General features: G+C 45.9%; 1 protein-coding gene across 3 annotated transcripts in view; it reads left to right on the top strand.

The window, feature by feature from the left end:
- LOC144134915 (homeobox protein MSX-2-like) overlaps nt 1-17,439 on the top strand; it is a 67,889-nt gene extending 50,450 nt beyond the window's left edge. Inside the window, exons 2-4 of one of the 3 annotated variants that reach the window (XM_077667723.1) lie at nt 3,074-3,261; nt 14,139-14,413; nt 17,313-17,439. In XM_077667723.1, the coding sequence (XP_077523849.1) occupies nt 3,074-3,261; nt 14,139-14,413; nt 17,313-17,316 (467 nt within the window). In that variant the 3' untranslated portion in view covers nt 17,317-17,439. Of the gene's footprint in view, nt 1-3,073; nt 3,262-14,138; nt 14,524-17,312 lie in introns of all 3 variants that reach the window. The other 2 variants (XM_077667729.1, XM_077667735.1) reach the window with 2 other exon arrangements.
- The last annotated feature ends 3,212 nt before the right edge of the window (nt 17,440-20,651 follow it).

The following is a 20,651-nucleotide window of genomic DNA, read 5'->3' as shown; positions in this document are numbered from 1 at the left end:
GTTCTTGCCCCGGAGTCGCACGCTCTCTCGCAATCTCGGCGCCGCAACCAGACACAAAGAACCAAGTCACCGCAGACATGATGCTAAGCAACTGTGTACCAGTCTATGCGTGAATCGCTCGGCTGAAGAGTTGTTAGAGGCATGTGGCCGCACCGATGTTCTCTTTGCCTAAAACATTGGAGGGAAAGCGGAGTTCTTCCATGCATTTCGAGTAAGTTTACGGACTTTCACTAGTTTGTGTTTCAGACTTGACGATGGGAGTACGGGTAGCAAGTACTCTTCGAGCTGTAACTGTAATCATGTTTTTTTTAACGTTTTTCTCAGTGTTCTATATGTCACCGGTCCGCCAATACATGTAAAGGGGGACAGGGACCACTCAAGCAGCGAAATTGCTGGTTTTACCTAGGCCCCCTCCATTTGCTTGTGAATGGACCCAAATTAGTGAAATCAAATGAAATTATATTCTTTCGACGCCAAATGCTACGGCACGAGAATGCTATGTGCGCGAGGTAAGAAGGAAAATTGAATAAATGCATGCCGATTCTTGCGTTGCAAATTTTGCAAATAAACAATTACATTTGTGGGTGGTTTCTGCTTAATACTATGTTTGGGCGAGTTATACTTGCCTGGTTCAGTCGGAATGAATCCAAAGTCAGGATCGGGCCGCCGCGGTGGCTCAGTGGTTAAGGCGCTCAGCTGCTGACCCGAAAGACGCGGGTTCGATCCCGGCTGCGGCGATCGCATTTCGATGGAGGCGAAATGCTAGAGGCCCGTTTACTGTGCGATGTCATTTCACGATTTATATAAAGAACCCCAGGTGGTCGAAATTTGCGGAGCCTGTTAGTATGGCTTCCCTGATAGCCTGAGTCGCTTTGGGACGTTAAACCGCTATGAACTAAATCAAACCAAAGTCAGGATCATCTACCGCGATGCTAGGACCAAAAACTGCTTTCTGTCTTGCCGTCGAGAGTATGTGTAAGCATTAAGTTCACTGCAGGAAAGGCATAGCACACGCTAGGGCGGCTCATAGATGAGGGTAGCCGCAATAGGGCACCGGCTGCTGGGTCGGCCGCCGTGTTTGCCCGCCTCTATTTGTCCCGCTGTGCGGCGCTCTAGTCTCCTTGGCTGCTTTCGCAGCTTCAGGAGCCTCCGCTTCCAGCCGTTTTTCTTAGTTGGACAGTGCGCTCGGCTTCCCCTGCCTCCTTTGATGCTTTGCGTGCCGCCGCGTTCAGCCTCTTTCTCTTGCCGAGAGGAGCGCTCCGTGCACGCTGCTTTCACTTAAAGCCCCTCATTTGAGGGGCTTTACTTTCGCTGCTTGTTGCGCCGTATCGCCCTCCCCGCCCGTCTTCGGCCTTAGCAACGCGTTCGCCCCCTTTGACCGCCTTGTCACCATCGTGTGCGGCTACATAAAGCTGCCGTCGGCGACACAGGTGGACTCTCCTTTCTATTCACTGATTTGGTTCCACTGCACAGCCAAGGCTTTATCATGCCGCCGAGCATTTGAAAGAGCAGAACCAACGGATCAATGATGGCGAAGATGGGGTCTTTAAGATGCTGATATAAATCTCGCTTTCGGCCACTTTAATTGGTTCTGCAGAAGGGAAAAGCTTATTTTGCTGCGCTGCTTTGAGTTGTACTGGTCGCGTTTCATTTGCGTCCGATACTATACCGCACATCGCGTAACCGACTGGAGAAAAAGATAGGCGATATCCATGGTGTAAACATGCATTAAAATCTGGATTGACGTCTTCTGCTCATCCAGCCTCTTTCTTTTTCTCCGGTGGTCTTCAAGCTGCGAGCACAAACAATCGACTAGTGACCGGCTATCGAGCGTGTCGCTTTTATTATAGTGCAAAGGATGCAACAGCATGCGTGGCAGACGCTGCGCACGTCGTATGCCACAAGAGCAAGTTCAGAGTTTCATCTTAGCGTTCTGTAAATTTTTATGCAGTGTATCATGGTACTCATTGAGAGCGAGCAACATCTGCACGTTAAAGCCATGGCCTGCTCTTCTACTAGACAAAACTTTCATCACTCACTTCATGCATGTGACACTACAAGCTTTGGAAATATCCTGTACTAACTCTGCCTCGCTACAGAGCTGCAACTATTTTTTTTTTCGAGAAGTGCGCCATGAGGAATAAGTTGAGAAAGGGGGAAGGAATGCAGAGACAGAAAGTTAAAAGAAGGATTGAATACCCGTTTCGCTTAGGTAGTCGCAGAGGTTGCCGATGAACTGACTGTTCAGTGGACTATTAGCTGGAACTCGAGCTGCTGACCTTGGACGAAGACTTAGTCGTCTTCGGAGCAGGCGGAGAAGCAAGCTGGACATAAGGCACGTGCTGTGGAGCAGCACTAGAATTCTTTTCCAGCATATTTTCGGTTTCCCAACACACTTTCTGAAAAAACAAAAAACTACGTATCACAATATATAACTCACTTTCCCTGTGAAAAAAAAAAACCGGCGAAGTCCAGAACACCGCGTTCCTTCGTCCGGTGCGGGCTTATTCGCACCGGGCGTCGGCCCCTTCGGCCTACACGCTAAGCAGGCAGCTCCCCGGCCTCGAAACTCGAGAGTGGTCCACAGGTGCACCGCAAGGTTGGGGGGGGGGGGGGGGGGGGGAAGGGATGCAAGGAGTAAAAAGGGGAAAAGGGGGAGAGATAGAGAAGCGTTGGTGAAATGTCTTCAGTCCACATGGTTTCATTTTGAGCCATGCCGAACACTTAAAGCACTTCTAATGATCAAAGGGCCTCGAAAGGTGAGGACGAGGAATCTCTTCACTTCTGAGCTTTAGAAGTTGAGGGGTGTATCAGGACTCCACTACGTGGCTTAAAGGCAAACCGCGTGGCCTGAAGACTTTCGACCAAGGCTGCCCATCACGGCTTCGGTCACATCGCGACCAGAAGTATGCGCGTTGAAAGGATTTTGCACGCGCTGCAATGTTTTAATGGCAAGGTTGGATGAAAACAAGGCAGTTCATAAATGGCGCACCAGTGGCTTGCACGGCAGTCACCATTCGCGGGCGCACATGCAGTCCGACCGACAGTTGGTCCTTGTGTCTCTCTGGCGCAGAGCCGGGCGAAGTGCCTTCGCTGCCGGTCAAGTGCCAACTACGACGCCACAAGAGCAACCGCAAGCCACGGACGCCCTTCACCACGCAGCAGCTGCTAGCGCTCGAGCGCAAGTTCCGCGTCAAGCAGTACCTGTCCATCGCCGAGCGCGCCGAGTTCTCCTCCTCACTCAACCTCACGGAAACGCAGGTCAGCCGCTGCCCCGTTCCGAGTCGCGATGGCCGCCCCGAAAGTCTGAGGGCGCCCCGAGATGGACTCTTCTCCGTTAGGACGATGCCACCTTTGCCAAAAGTAACCAGACTTTATGATCTGCTTCTCGGACGTATAGTGGCGCACTTACGCCACCCTTGAAGCTTTAAATCTCTGTAAAATAAGGAGAACCCTTGTCCTCACCGTTCAAGACATTTTGATCTTGAGCGAAGCAGTGAGAGCTGTACTATACGAGTGAGAAGCGTAACATGCAGCCTGGTTACTTTCGGCAAAGACGTTACATCTATTTCCCACTAGAGTTGCAGGTCGATGCATGAGAGCATGAAAGTCGGCGTAGCCTCAGACGTATTCTTATCGAAAATGGGCGCACAACACTTAAATCTCGGTATTAATCCTGCAATAAATGGACATGCCAATGCTGATAAATAGGCAGATAAATGGTTGAAATAAAAAGGAAAGATGTAGTGTCCGGAAACTCCTTTACTCGCGCACCTCTATGGTGACATAGAGTGTAATTTGAGGAAACCTGGCGGTGGATAGCAGTGATCCATGCGCAGGCTGGCTATGGGTGTAGGCCCGTGAAAAAAAAAACAAGACAGCGTTAATCAATGAACAAAATTCAGGCTCGCTCCTCTTGTCTTGATGTGAAAATGTGCGCCTTCATGCCAAGTACGTAATGCATGTAACACTTCCTTGCAGAAAACGAAAGAAAAGAAGGCAGCTTTGGCCTTGCTTTCGTTTTCATTTCGCGTCTGCTTGCCCCCGTACTGCTTGTGTAATGAGGGTGTGAAGGAAGTGCCATCAGATCCCTCGAATGTTTCATTTCATTTCACATCTTGTTTGAACACATGCGCAGGAGTAAAGTAATATAAACTAAAATGATAGTTTGTATTAAATAAAACCAAGTGGAGATCACGGAGGAAATGTATAATATGCAAACAAATCGATAGTTGTCCTTGCGACGGAAGTTAGAATTTCATAGAAAGACGGCAAAACTCACGTGTGAAAGGCCGCGTAAGGCCGCAGTAGAAAGGAGCTTCGCCGGACTCCCGCCCCTTGGAGAAGAGAGCACATTTTTAAGTTTAAGCCGCCTTATAGAGGACCACATATGCACGATGCAGAGTTGGATTAGGATGAGCGCCTCCACACCGTCAGTATCAGTTCGTTTCTTTAGTGCATTATGCGTGCTTATTTTTATGGACACCATTTCAAGCATTCACTTGACGCAGGGATTTAGAGACGTAAATGATGATGATTTGCATCTGATTCTGTATTCTGTTAAGCAATTCAAGCGCAGCTTTGTATCTACACCAGCTCCGCAGCCGGGGCAGCGCGCTGTTCTAGCTGCGCGTGCTCCTGGCGCCTTTTCTCCCGCACGCCCGAGCCATAGCCGCCGCCGTTCGCCACTCGTAGTTCGCCACAGCCTTGTCAAGGTTGTTGCCTCCCACATGGCATCGAAATTGCACGTCATAATCTGGGCTGTATCACCTTGGTATTTGGTCTTTAATTTCACAGCAGTCCGGTTGGATGTTATTTCCTTTATGGATATCACCATCATCATTGTTATTCTACGCATGAAACTTGCCCTCGCAAACATTATATAAGCTGCATTAACACCTCTTTTTGGGCTAGTTGGTGCATACTTGAATTAGAGAAAACCTAGCGTCAAAACCATGCAAACCACAAGGTGTCCCGTCGTCGTTCGTCCTTGCGGTTTGCATGGTTTTGGCGCTAGGTTTTCTCTAATTCACATAAGCTGCAGCATACTTTTCTAAGAATGCGCACATTTATATTCAAGTTGTTATTATCTTATCAGTGAAGAAGCATGGGGTGAGATCCAAGTAGTGTAGTTAAGTCCGACGTATTCGATTTTGGGGGTTTTATGCTATGGCCTCAAGTTACAGTAGCGTTTTTGTTCTAAATAGGCCATTGTTGAAGTCCATTACTGCTCAAAGCGACCTGATCATAGGGACACCTCAGTTTTGTTATAATGAATTACAGTAGTGCCTTGTTAATGTGGACACTTTGGTCCCAGAACAAAACATTCCATAAAACGAGTCGTTCGGAGTAACGAATCGTAAAGAAGAAAAAATAGTTCACAAATACAGGTATACGGTTAATGTCTGCTTCTGTGCATAGTGGTGGGTCAAGTGGAAATTAGACGAAATATTGGAACCTCAAGTGCATTATCCCGTCGCCATTATTTTTAAAGTAATGCGGTGCAGTTTTAACCATTTAGTGGTTCATGACACGGGTGCTTCCACCTTACAGCGAGATGGCGCATCTCCTACCTTGGGTGCTCATATGTCACGAACCACTCGTACATATCGTTACTCAGTCTGTTGAAAACTGCTGAATACTGTTTAAAAAGTAGCACATGCAGCAGAGAGTTTTCCTCATGGCCATTCATGCAATGCAGACATTTAGTAAGGCGCGTCGCCCGGGATTCTAGGCAGTGTAATGCATGAAACCAAAAACTAAAAGCCATCGCTCAAGCATTTGCACTTTCTCTGGTGCTTTGCACTTTCTCATTTGCCTTTCACTGGTGCCATGCACTCAAAATAGAGAGAAAAGATGGTTCAGGCAGTAGAGACTTTGATCTCGTAACCGATGGCTCCCGCGGTGGCTAAGAGGTTACAGTGTTCGGCTTCTGACCTTAGAGACGCTGATTCGATCCCGGCCGCGGCGGTCGAATTTCGATGGAGGCGAAGTGCTAGAGGCCCGTGTACTCTGCGATGTCAGTGCACGTTAAAGAGCCCCATTGTAGTCGAAATTATCCGGAACCCTCCACTACGGAGTCCCCCATAGCCTGAATCAGTGGGCACGTTAAACCCCACAAACCATAAACCATATTTTATATTTGGCCTTATTAAGCCGCCAAAAATACATGGTCCCCAATGGACTCCGTACATTTTCATCCCGTCCATTGTCCGGAGAGCGAGTTCTCATGTTACCGAGGCGTAAATTCATTGAAAAAGTTTCTTCGTAACCCCAGAGAATGGTGGTCGTATTGACGATACACGGCTATAACGGGACCTCGAGGCCATTTGCACATAGCCTCCGAGATCGGTGCCGCGCTGCACGCATCATCAACCACCGGGTGCATGCTAAACCCTCAAATAGTTCCCGTAGCGTTCAACGGATGGCGCCACCTACACATTTTCTCCTCCTCCTCGTCGCTGTTATTGTCACTTGTATGTGTCTAGTCGAACCCGATAATGAAAAGTTCACATGATGAACTTAGTCTTGCAATTGAAAGACTAACGCAGAACTACTTTTGTAACATCGGAAAAATTCTGAGTGCATGAAATTATTCGGCATATCGCGCGCATTGAATCTTGAGCGCCACACAAATCTGATCGCGGTCGATAACCTCTCATGGTGACGAACCCGCAGACTTTGATATTAACAGCGGCGTTAAAGTAATTATCAACCGAACGAATAACTGAATTTACTCTTTCCAAAACTGCATTCGCATTACTTATAATTTTACGCACGCTTGACCTATCGAAGAAAATTTCGCTTTCTCTCGTAAAAAAAAAAAAAATCAGTCACAGATATGGCCTCTTTTTTGTACTTCAATTGAACTAACAAACACGCTAAACGTCTCAACGATTCGTAGGCTGACCGCATGAGTGGACGGAGCGAACTTCTTGCACCAACAGCTTTCACAATTTGCGTTTGTTAGAACTCTCGTCGACGTCGGAACGTGTACGCTGCGGAAGCTCGACGGAAGGCCATTTTACGGACTGTCGCTCGGTCCTTATAGAGCTTGCAAGCTGCAGTCCAAGCGCTTCCACAGCTCTTTTCCCCTCCTTTGCTGTAGAACGCCGTGCACGCCGCGTTAACGCGCCATTTGTCGCTCTTTCTCTCCTTCCTCGTTCGCGCGCCTTCACTGGGGCTGCTGCGTGATTGTTTGGCGCAACTCTTCTTTGGCCTCCCATTTTCTCGTCCCCTTTGTTCACTCCTCCGTCCGTCTTGATTGCAACGCCAGTTGGGAGCGCCCTTTTGGAGAGCCGCCTCTGATGCGCCTAAACTCATTGTGCTGCAGCTAGGAGATGAGTGTTTTTCGCATTTATCATGTCTTGCGCCACCAGTGTTACAACCAGTTTTGCCTGCGCTGGTTGCCGCGTTTAACTCGGCGGCGCTTTATGTAAACGTGCGTCAACACGTGTCCAGATTACCACGGTGCTTACGCGTGGAGCTACGTAATAGGCCAATGTGTTGTTTAGATGGCCCAATCACATACGCTGTTTGATCTTCGTGCCCTGCAGTATATACAGTCCTGAGGAGCACGTAATTTCGAGCATGTGTGCGCAGTGGGATTTCGTCACCCATTAATAAGAAGGGATGCTATTAGAGTTGTCACGAGGGTACGCGTTTCCGTGCGGTGTTCTTTGACAAACAGCGGACAGAGGGCGTGCTTTCGTATGTCGCAGTTTTAGCCCCAATGACAATTTGGTGCGAGGCGCCCCTTCCCCGTGCCGTCGCATAATATAAGAAAAACTGCCTGACACCGTTCACTTACTGGCTTTGCTAACTTTTTAGCGATAAACACGACGTATACAAAAGAACAACTAATAAAACAGGTGCTGTGCAAGAATTCGCCACCTGTTAACGCAACATCTTTTCCAATTCAACAGGCTTCGCAAGGCAATATGCGCCTTTTTGTGCAGTTTGTTTCTGAGTGAGCGGGTCATGGTCATACATGAGTTTGTGTTTGGTCGACAACGGAACCCAGAGTCGCTTGACTATTTCAATTTGTTCGATCATGTTATTATGTTTTTTAAGGTTCTTTAGCCTCAAAACTTAAAAATAAATGTGACCTGGCCTGTAGTGGACAATCACCTTGTGGTCAGAGCTCTTGGCCAAGTATCCCCTTGCGCGATAAAATCCCGTTATCATCATCAGAAATGTGGATGCACATCTCATGCAGTGCGTAGATGTATCTTTTATTAGCCACTCGATCCTTTCAATTCACGCAGCCGCCTTCTAATCTTAGCTGCTCCGAGTTTATAGCGCTAAAAATCTGTTCGCTAAAATTTGTGTCCAACCGGGTCATCCTCAGATAGTTTTGTGGTTCTTCCGTATTTAATCGCGTAATGAACGCACCCCTTCATTGGTTGCTGAAAAGTACAGTTTTTCTGAATATTTTATGCAGCGTAATAAACGCTTCCCCAAATTTGCAGATACTTCCTGGAGAAAAAAAAATGCTTTCATTATGAAAGTAAATACATTAATTATTCAAGAACTGTATTTGAGCCTTCCAAGGTATTGTTACAAACCAATTCCATCTTCCTAAATTAATTTGCAAAGACTTGCTGCACGGAGTAGAGTGAACCTCGACACACTAGCCTCCAAAATTTTCCAGAAAGATTCTGTGCGCGTGGCTGAAATGACAGCTAGCTTTCCAATCGCCCTTTACTTCTCGAAACGATGGCAGTGCATGTGCTTACATTCGCATATGAAACAGCACTTCATAAGGCTGAGGCCAGATGGCGCCAGACAGCTGGCAGCGATACCTATGCATACTATACACGTGGCGTGTAGAGGCTGCGGGGTAGCGAAATATGCATTGCGTTGTACTGCTTTTGTTGGGCTGCATTTATTCAGCGAGGCTTTCACGATTGGATCTGCGCATGCCATCAGCGCTTAAGGCGTATAAATTGTGGACACCGCGAAGTTAGAGCGGATAAAATGATTTTAAGACTAAATAAATCAGGATCAGCAACCAGTTACCCGTTTCGTTAGAAGTTTCTATGTACTGCGCACTATTATGTGCAACAAGTGGGACCTATACCGGGAACGAGTGGAACCACCTCCCTGCCTTCATCGGCGCCATAATGAATGCTGCCATCTTCAAGGAGTCCACCTACGATTTTGTATGCCCAAACTCTCTGTGCCCTCGTGCCTTGAGAATAAATAAATAAATAAATAAATAAATAAATAAATAAATAAATAAATAAATAAATAAATAAATAAATAAATAAATAAATAAATAAATAAATAAATAAATAAATAAATAAACTTATTGTGCCCTGGTCTGGGTTACCACAGCTTTGAGTAATGATCAGAAGTTCATGCTTTTGCAACACAAAAAAAGGCACCCCGAGCTATTGTGGGTTACCATGACAGATCGGAAAACTTACCAACGTCATCACTGTATAAACGCTTAATCTGCTCAAAGCAAATCGGGTTTATATATTTCGCTTCTTACATTATATCCATAGCAATTGTTTGCATCCCATCGTTCCTAACCGTCTTCCGACTAAATTCCTCATCAGCCAAGAAAGAAACCTACCGCTTTAAAGAAGGAATAACTGTGGAAAACAAAAGCTAAATTACCATATTCCAGTTCTTCTAAATAACCCGGCTTTAAGTTTCATGTTTGGCCTAAGAGCAAGTTTAAAAAAGACATTGAAAAAAATTAATCAAAGCTGACCTGTAATAATTACATTCTTCTCAGTCAAACATGATTTTCCGTGATATCAAGCTGACTACATGACACGTTTTTTAGTGATTTTGTTCTATGTTTATAGACTGCCTTGAATGTAACTGTGCTGTCTGTGGATACATTTAACTTTTTTTACTCCAATACCTTTGTTTGCAGTAATACTCTGTTTAGTTTCAGTTTCTTTGTCGCAGACATGCTGTCGCGTCATGCCTTACCGCATTTTGTCAATGCTTGCTCTTTCGTCTCTGAAAGAAACAAAAGCTCGACCTTCAACCTTCGCGCTGTTCTAAGCTTGCTTGACGGTTAGTAAAACCGAAGCAGCTCAATTTTATTCTGCGTGGTTTAAGTTAACTACTCAGTATTGGTTAACCAGCCTGCTAGTTAGCACGCAGTATTCTGATGTACTACACCGCTGACAATGCTACGCCGAAAAAAGCGCTCTTTTAACTCAAAAAGCTATATACAGATCCGGGCATGTTCCATGAAGGTATACAGGGTGCGCCACACACACACGCTTATACAGGGTGTCCCAGCTAACTTTACTTCACTTTATTTCCTTAAAGACCCTCGTGTGAGGGTATTACATAAGGGGTGGGACACATATAGATTAACAACAGAAAAAGTACACAACAATTGAACGAGTTATACAAAGAAAAATGATTATTGTGATGCAAGCAAACGCGTAATTTGGTTAAGAAACATAGTTTGGCATCTGATGGCAGCAAGTTCATGGGGAAGGCCGTTCCAGTCGCTAGCAGTCCGGGGAAAGAATGATGAAGAAAAAGTTGTGCGTGCTCGTGGCCGAGATACCTGCTGCTGATGTCCGGTGCGAAGAGAAAAGCGCGGTGGGGGAGGGCAGATATAGGGTTCCTGTGATAGCTCGGAATAAAAGAATTTATGAAAAAGGGTAAACTAGCAATGTGGCGACGAAGTGCAAGAGTATGTAGATTGGACTGCGATTTCAGAGCTGATAGGCTGATATCAAAAGAGTATGAGGAATGAATAAATCTAGTTGTCCTATTTTGAATTTATTCAAGTGAGTTAGTAAGGTATACTTGTTTCGCAGACCAGATGGGCGATGCGTATTCTAATTTTGATCGAACTAGTGATTTGTATGCGAGTAGCTTAGCATGCTGGGGGGCAGAGTGGAGATGACGCTTTAAGAAGCCAAGCGTTTTGTTAGCAGATGAAATAATGTTCGCGATATGGCTATTCCACGTGAGGTCATGACTAAGATGAACACCGAGATATTTATATGATTGGACAGGGTCGATAGGAACGTTAGAGATAGAGTAGGGGAACAGGAGAGGATTACTGCGACGGTGGAAAGATATATACTTGCATTTGTTTATATTAAGTGTCATTTGCCAGTCGTTGCACCAGTTTTGTACCAGATTTAGGTTATCTTGTAGGGCTTGCTGGTTAACGGAGTCAGTAACTGTTTTGTAAATAACGCAATCGTCGGCAAACATCCGAATATGGCAATCTAATTTCTGAGGTAGGTCGTTAATATAAATTAGAAACAAAAGAGGCCCTAGGACGGATCCTTGGGGCACCCCTGAGGAAACTGGTAATAAGTTAGACATTTGATTATTAATGACGACTGATTGGGAACGGTGAGTCAAAAATTCTTTTATCCATGCTAGTATGTCAGGATGCAACCTTAGGCAGGAAAGTTTCAGAAATAGGCGGTTGTGGGGTACCTTGTCAAAAGCCTTTGCAAAGTCGAGGAAGATTGCGCCGGTTTGGAGGTTAGCGTCAAGGTTGGCATGCAGGTCATGAACGAAGATAGCTAATTGAGTTTCACTGCATTTGGTCGCGTCGTCTTAGAGTGCCGGGGCATATTTTTAAACCCTGGCTAAAGTTAGCTGGGACACCCTACATACCGGCTGTTTCAGTAAACATTTTCAAAAAAAAATTAAATAAGCTTTTTGGGGTAAAAATATAGCTTTTGCGGCATAGTATTACCAGTGTTGACGGAATCCAGAAAGCCGGTGAATCGTCTTAAGTAGTAAGATGGTTAACTAATTATTAATAATTAACTTTATAACTAGTAGAGTTACGCGCCTAGTTGCAATTAAAGTTTGTAGCCGATCGTTGGTAATAGCCATATAAGTTTTTTGAATTTCGAAAACGCGATTACCCTCCCCGCTGTGGCTCGACAAAATTTGACTGCGTCGTGCTAAAATACACGCGCTTTCGAAAGTATGCAGGCAAAGCAACCCCTCCAGTGGACGTAACTAGTCGAAAAAGCCAAATTTTGTCGAGCCACAACGCCAAGGGTAACCTCGTTATCGAAATTCTAAAAACTGATGTGGCTATTACGGACGACCGGCTACAAATTTATAATTACAACTAGGCGCCTCCTCTACTAGTTAAAAAGTTAAATATTAAACATTAGTTGACCAGATCACCACTTAAGACAATTCACCGATTTCCTGGTGTCCACAAACACTGGTAATACTATGCTGAAAAAGCCATACTTTTACCTCGAAAAAACCTATTTTTTTAGAATTATTGAAAGTTTTCCCTGAAACACCTGGTATATAGTTTTAAATTTGTTGTGAAACGTGTTCTTTTCAGGCACTTGCTCAGTTCCTTCAGGTTTGAACAGTCATGAGTAATATAGTATCTAGAACATATCAAGTTACCAGATCATGCCCAATCGACTAGCCCAGCGCTGAGAATCGTAAAACGAGTAATAAGCATGGCGACAACATAAAAAGTTCTGTTACTTCTGACCACGTTGTATCGAGCTTGCAAAATGCTTTTGCACTTCTTTTGTTTCGCGTTATTTTCTTAGCCCTTGTTGGAAAGATGGCTTTTTTGCAGTACAGTAATGCATAGTGGCAGAGCCCTCAAACGTCTCCAAAGTGATTTTTTTTTTTTAATGGCGCTCATGGGATATCGCACTATTTATTGTAACCAGCGTTAGTAAATTTAATGAATACCGCTCCTAAGAAGACAAAATTTTTCTAATGTGAACCCTTCTGGAATTCTATATGCAAGGCGCAACGCAAGAACTGATGTCTTAAGCAAAAACCAGGAAGTGTCACTCTGCCGGAATTCTTGTGCAGGCTGAGTGTTGAGAACTCTTGCGTGCGCATTGATAAGCACTAATCGATTACTCAACGTGGCTCAGTTTATTAGTTGATTTGAAGATCTCTTATTGTGCTGGTCGTGCGTAACGATAATGCTGACGGTAGAACAGTTTCAGCAGATACATTATGCCATCGTAAGTTCAGCTTGTTTGCTATGGTTTTCTGTTTGGATCAAGATTTTTGATCGTGGTGACAAAAAAAAAAGAATGGGCAGCAGAGACGAGGATGTTAGTGCTACATGCTTACGCAGCATGCTTGTATTAGAACTTCTGCGATATGAGGGGGCGTCTTCGTCAAATAAAACTGCTTACTTATGGAAGTGCGATGATATGAATTGTCAAGAAAATCGTCCTTGGTGTTTCACAGAGGCTCAGTCTCTACGGTCCTAAGGAATAAAGATAATAAATACGGGACATGCAGCGTCGAAAGCGGATATTGAGGGAGAACTTAGAGACACTGAGTACAAATAGAAGTTGCCATGTATAGATAGAGCACCGCGTTCTAATCACAGAGAGATCACTCTTGCCGAAAACGGAGCTTTTATAAGCTACAAAACACCATGAAGCGAAGTACAGGTGTCGCCATCACCGGCAGATTTTGCAAGTAATTGTGCGGATCCCAGAGGCTACGCTGCACCACCATTCCCTTCAAAACGGTTGCGACCCGTCCTTTTTCGGTAACGTGGTCCTGTAAATAGATTGGCCGGAAGATTTTAAATCGAAATTACTCGCCAATAAATGCGTCTTTAGCTACCGGACAAACGTCAACATGGGCAGAAAAAGCCAGGGAACCAATTTTTTTTAACTGAAAGTAATAACTGGACGGTGTTGTCCTCAGTGTCCCTTTAAGCTGGAAATGTAGTGCGGTTTCCATATATATATATATACACGGGGAACTCGTTAAGTCTGCTGCAAAGCTCCGTCCAAATCTATGGCCACCACAAGTACATAGTCCGCTATTAAAGATTTTCTTGTTATCTAAGCAAAAGCTAATCACAACACGAAATTGTAAGCGGAAAAATTTTTGCCGCCTCCGACCTGTTCAGCTCAGTGAAACATAAAAATGCAGATTACGTTCACTGCCGTGCTTGGTTGGCCATGTAATACGGCACAACACACTGCGGGGCTGCGGGCGATCGGTTGCTGTTGCCAACTGCTGCGTTTGTTTGTTTGTTTATTTGTTTGTTTGTTTGTTTGTTTTGAGTAGTTTTATCTATACTATGGTGAAGCAAAACATGCTGCCATACATTGTGTTCGCTCCTTCCGATGCTGACGTCATGTTCGGTGATCTTTCCCGCGCAGGTGAAGATTTGGTTCCAGAACCGGCGCGCCAAGGAGAAGCGGCTCAAGGAAGCCGAGCTGGAGAAGTTGCGCATGGCCATGCGGCCGCTGCTACCGGGCGCCTTCGGTCTGGGCCTGGCCGCGGGTCCGTTCGGCGGAACGGCCGGTGCCTCGGGCGCTGTGCCCGGCGGCTACATGCACCCTCCGCGCCTCATGCAGGCATCGCCGCCCGCGCATCACCCACCTTTCGGCGGCGCCGAGGCCGTGTCGGCCTTGCCGCAACAGCGGCCCGCCTTGTGAGTACATCAGCTGCGGCGCCTGGCCGTGCCGCTTGTGCAGTGACGCCGTCTCCCGGTCTCCGTGACGGTGGCAGAGAGGGACACACCGGTTCCGTTCAGTATATACAGTAAGCGAAACGGCGACAGCCTCCTCCTTTGCGAGTAGCGCTTTGGGAAACGGCTTTCTTCAAAATGGAATGAATTAGATGAAAGATTTTTGGAACTGGAAGCCTGTTTATCAACCCTGCAGCAGCTGAACGCACTGATATAAGTAGCACAACTTATGACGATGTGACGTTGCGCATTGCTTTTCCCGGATCACATGATAGCGGTGCACGCTAATCGAACCATGAAGACGACAAGTAATTCAGACTCAGGGTTTTCTGCATAAAACAGAGTCTACGATGAGGTACAGCCTAATAAGGCTGAATAAATGATTCGTCACTCCTAAACAAAAGTTCACGGACCGTGCTTTGCGAAGTAGTTGCAAAAAACGGTATACACATATTTTGAGCGGCTTCCTGATGTGGAGCAGGCGTGGAAACGACAGCGCAAATGGTTGGCATGAAACACTGACTGGTAACCGCGTTTACAGATTGCTGCATGCGTAGCGAGCTTATGAAATGTAATGCATAAACCAGGTGAGTGGTTTTCAGTGGTAGATATCTCCGCATTCGCCGGGACTCGCTATAGCGTAGTGGTGCTCAACTCTAGAACGAAGCCTCAGATGCGCCTGAAACGAGGCCATAAAATCTATGGTACCGACCTATTGTCACGACACCGCGTTCAAAGACTTTCCACGGCAGCTAGCGGGTGCACGCTAGTAGGGCAAGCCGATTGACCGCAGCATTATGACAGCAGTAACAAAACGTCGCCGGCGTTGCTTGCAGGGCCTCCATTAAGGGCATCTACCGCTTGGTTCTTGAGTTGTATCCCACTGCATGCGTAGTTGTCCATTTCTGGAGCCAACGCTGCATTGGCGGTCATATTTTGACTCTTCATTTGTGATTTTTTATGGAGCTAAGTCGAAAATAAAATGCTTTGAGTGTGATGTTCTCGATACTAGGGAACCTACATCTAAATGCACGTTTCCAGGCAATGAGAATCACGGCATCAGGAGATTTAGTGCTCAAAAAACATCACTGGGGAGCGAAAGGTCTAATGTATTGGCTTGCGTGTGCTTCAGCAGCCTGCGTATACGTGCCTGTCTAGCCAGCGAACACGTTTAATGCGTTCACGGCTCTCTCAGGCCTCTCTCAAACCTAAAAATGCATCAGGAGGTCAACGCCACCCGACACAACAGGATGCCATTGGGACTTCGTAAAACCCGAGCTTAATGCCTCGGAGCTTGCGCTTCCACGCACGCCGGTAATGGACTTGGCATGCGCAACAATACTCGGATGCCCCGCATGCCCTCAAGAATCCCAATTTCTCAAAAAGCATCGTCTTTTATCGAAATGGTGCTGTTGAATACGAATAGAATTTTCCGGTTTAGCAGCAACCTAAAACTTAAGCTGGAAGGTACGTGAAATGCACTTTCACCTCGATACATCTATATTAAGGCACTTTTCAAACCTTCATGGAGCAGTGAGTGCCTTCCGTATGTTGTTCAGAAAAAACTGGGGACTTCTGCGATAATTCGTAAATTGCTAATTGAAAATAAAGTAAACGCGCTTTTGTTCGTAATTCATAAGCATAGATTTTGTCAGGTGCTGCCACTCAGCGGCGCCAAACCGCGGCGGGTGTTCAGCTTTCCTGGGTACGTGCCATTTTGAGCAATAAAGCAAAGGCATAATCTTTTTATCACCGATTCCTTACTTCAAGGAAAGAAAAACTTCGTTGAACGAGAACGATCGCTTTCATTCATTTCGTTTTTTTTTTTTTCGAGGATGCAAAGGCGCTGAGCCCTGTAGATATCTACCAATGAAGCGTAATTAGTTCTCTATACCATAATATTTCCAAAAACGAGTTTTGTAGCGGCATTCAGCTGTATCTAAGCAGCACAGAATACACCGCAACAAAAGGTAAATCATGTGAAACCCCGCAAAAGCCAATCGACTCAAGGGCACCCGTATCTGCGCGTCGTTGCAGGTCATTTCAAAGTACCATGATGAGTAAATTCGTTACGGAAGCACCGACCCAAGTTAGCTCACAACCTCTGTTTGAAGCGAATGCAACATTTGAATATCTAAAATAATCCCGAGCGTGCATTTCCGGGGCACAGTGTCCTCGTTAACTTCCTACACAGGCATCGTAGAATAAGCTTATAGTAACACCTCCAATTCCAGGTTCCACCCGTATTCGTGGTAGGGGCTAGAATAACTACCACGAGCATATACTGTGCATAATTAGGTCACCTGCTTAATGTTGTCACTTAGGACTTTAGGTCATTATTTATTCTATTATTTGAAGGCAATCATAATTTCGCGGTTTCAAACTTTTTTTTTCAAGCTTGTAGTGGTCACGTGTTAGCCTTGCTAGCTTGATTACCAGGCTGTTTTTGTGTCTTCCTGAACGCGTCACAAGCAAGTGCATTTAGGTATCAAACGATATTCTCCCTGTGTACTATAGGACGCACGCCGCATCATTCATTAATTTTTGGCAGTAAAATCAGTGCATGATGCTCTGAAGAAGAAAACAAAAATTATATTTTCTTGCCGTAAGCAAACGACTAAAGGACATACCGTGACCACTTCGCCACTAACGCTCAGGTTTTCGCCAGATTGCCGGCGTAGCTAAAAGTTACCGAAGCTGCTTCAGTATAAGCATTTACGGCAATGGGTCGTAAACGTTTATGATACAAATACGTCGCCGTCGCCGGGACGTGGAACGATACAGCTGTGCTACGTCGCTTTTTTTTTCTTGTTTTTGGCTCTCTCAATCAAAATGGCTTCTTTCTTTTTTCCACCGTTTTCAGATAGCGCCAGCACCGTGTAGGAGGACTTGCACCCTGCCGGCCAGGGTGGCGGAGCCGCATTTCTCGAAGAAGTCACCGGCCAAGCACGAAGACGGCTTTAGTTGTAAATATGTAAAAACTAATTTTATCCTATTAGAATGTTCGACGAATAAAAACTACTCAAGTTGCCCGCTTCGTGTTCCCTGCAGGCGCCACGCTCGTATCCCCCTTGCTGCACATGTGCACCGGAGCGCGTGCCTGCGGGGTGGGCGCGCCCGCTCGGCTGTGACAGGAGTGCGACGTGTATTAGCCACGGGTGGGGAGGATGGAAAACCATAAACGCCGCTACGCCGGATGCTTTGGCTCGTTTCGACGAATACACGTCGTCTTTGCGCTCAGTTGGGTTTTGACTATAGGCGCAAAAAAACGTGGCGGGCGCTGCCCGAACCGTTAGGCGGCCGGAAGACGGGATGAGGCCCCCCCGGTGGAGGTTACACAGGACGGCTTGCCGTGTGTGATCGCGTTATTTGAACGCTACAGGGCTGTCTGTAAGCCTGATTGCCCAACAAGCACAGCTGTAATGTCCTGCTTGGAACTGTTTAGGTTTCGCTTAGTATGGCCAGCCGAAGCTTGGTCTTCCTTACGAGCTCTTCTGTCCATGAATACCCCTATAGGTCACAGAAAATTATAGCGTGTGAAAATGCATTAAAACTCACAGCGATCTATTGTAAAGGGTTTCCTTTACAATTAGAGGATTTCCTTTACAAAGCACCCAAAGTATTATGGCTTCGTTCATGAATATTGCCAAAAGATACAGAGCGAATCAGCCTTACGTGTAATGTGACATGAAATATTTAGCAGGTCCTAACACTTCCATATAAGGGCCCAATGCTGGCAACAGCGCAACGCAAAGGACGAGCGCCAAGAAACCCGCTTGTTGCTCAGTGGTGACGTTACTTTGAGCATACCTGTCCCCTGTGCTCCGCAGAAGGGGGAATTTTTGCCAGCTTGCGGGAACCACGTGTCCCACGTTTCAAGATTTTTTTTTTGTCTTCTCCCGATTTCGCATTGATTCCATAGAGGATCGAAGTCTTCTCATGAATGCAATGGTCGTCCTTGGTAAGTACCTCTTCCCAAAGAGTAATGAAACTCTCACAAACAAACGAACACGGATAGCAGCGTGATGTGGACCAGGCAGCAAAGAAAACAAGCAGTTTTCGTCTCATCCTGCAGACACGCGTATGTCGCCGCCAAGCACGCTCTTGGCATAGAGCAGCGCACAGACCTTCAACGTGTGACTTTCGTCTAGGCAGCGCCTCGGTATTACGCGGACGCTTTTAATTTCAATATAAGCACGGTGTTCTACAAGGAAACTGAAGTTGGTGGAAAATGCGTTGTGCTGCTGCTGCTGCTTCTCTCTCTCTCTCTCTCTCTCTCTCTCTCTCTCTCTCTCTCTCTCTCTCTCTCTCTCTCTCTCTCTCTCTCTCTCTCTCTCTCTCTCTCTCTCTCTCTCCGTCCCATTTTTGTTTGGCTTCTTTGCCTGTCGTCTTTTGGAAACGTGCACGAAACTGAGCAAGTCACCTGCTCTAATTTCACGAAGTCCTTAAGTCGTCCAGCTTTTTCTCCATAGCAAGCTGCATTGCGGAAAAATGTTCTTCACGGGGAAGCGGAGCTGAAATGTTGTTGACCAGGAGGTAAAATGAATATTGTGACGCCTCTTCATGGGTGTCTATTTGATCGGCATCGCTGACTACGCAGAAGATGAGGAGAACTAGGTGTATGCGTCTCGTGCTGGGCAAGCGGATCCAGTTGGTTTGAGTCGCCCGTCGTGGTCTGAATAAACCCCTTGCCGTAACAATATTATAACAGTTTGAATACTTTCTTGTTCAGCCCAGTTTATTGAGCTCTACTGGCGGGCGCTTCAGCAGAGGTGCTCGTAAAGCCAATAACATGAGTACTGCGAAGCCATAATCAAACCTTGCATAATGATTTAGGTATTTTCCGTGCGAGAAGTTACCTAAAATGTCAATTGAGCACTCCGATATGAACGGAATTTTAGAGTAGCGGGAATTCGGTTGGTTAGGGGGGAAAAAAAAGAAAGAAAAATGCAAGCCCGCAAAGCCAGAGAAGGCAAAGCAGGTGTGAAGGGAAGATGGAATCGCTAATGGCTTCTCGGCAAAGCCCTTATGTTCGGCACAGCACAGTTGGAAAGGTGAGGAAACATAACTTTGAGGTCCCTTTTTGCTTGCGACGCGTGTGTGTAGAGTTAGAAATATCTATGTGCGCGCCTAACACGTTCTGAGCTCTTACATCTCGGTCGAGCGATAGACACCACCGCCATAATTTGACCACCCTGCTATGCAGGAAAGCCAACATAACAGGGGCATGCTGCACGAAAAAGTGAACCAGCAGCAGCATGTTGACGAATAGTGTCTCTACAAAGTAGAAGCCCGAACAGATCACGAAGGGGCATCTCAACAATAAAGCGCTAGCCACCATGGGCAAGAAAACAAAAGTGAGCGAAGAAAAGAAAGCGAATGCAGAAGGCAAAAAACAAGAGACAAAATGAAGCATAAACACCGAGATGCAAGACGTTGACTCTAAACTAAAATGATTTGTTTCACATCGCTGTAGAGAATGTCTATAATTACACTGCTTTAAAATAGCTAAAAAAGAGCACTTACACGCGACTGTTTCCTCAAAGGGCTGAAGCGAATAATTAAATGGTGCACGACTTTCCATAGCGATTCTTGACCTGAGAGAATTGGAAAAAAAAAACTCAACAACCAGCGAGTTTGCTTTTCAGGTAAACAACATGAATTCTGAACCCATGAAGGATTCAGGAGAAACCATCTTTTAATGAGTGAAGTGAAATGTGAAAGGAAAAGTAGCGTTAATTTGCGCCATAAGCAGCTTTGGAGCTGTGATTATAGATAAGCTTAAACTTGCAGTGAGAAAAGGAACAACGTAATACACCGTTGTCTCAGTTGCGGACAAAAGTCGGTCAGCCGTATAGACACGAGCGCGCCCCTTTTGAAAATAGGTGCGCCGAACACGCTTTGCGAAAACCGGTCATTAGGTCTTGCGTGCATGCGCGAAGGGTGAACTAGTTAGCTGCAGGGCGGCTAATAATAGCAACAACAGCATTCACAGAAGAACCGACCATCCTGAGGATGAGTAGGCGAATTCCAAATGCTGCCATCCTCGGTGCAGTGAGTGGTGCTATGCACTTTACATCAGTTCTCGTGACTCACTCGCAGTTCTCAAAATTATTGGTTCGTATAAAGTGAAAATGTTGGCCCTTCCCCACAGTGCCCAGGATAAAAGAAAAGAAGACCATACACTCCACATTAATAAAGC

Source organism: Amblyomma americanum, chromosome 1, assembly GCF_052857255.1.
Source record: "Amblyomma americanum isolate KBUSLIRL-KWMA chromosome 1, ASM5285725v1, whole genome shotgun sequence".
In the NCBI taxonomy this organism is placed as follows: domain Eukaryota; kingdom Metazoa; phylum Arthropoda; class Arachnida; order Ixodida; family Ixodidae; genus Amblyomma; species Amblyomma americanum.
This window is presented reverse-complemented; position numbering and strand designations above follow the sequence as displayed.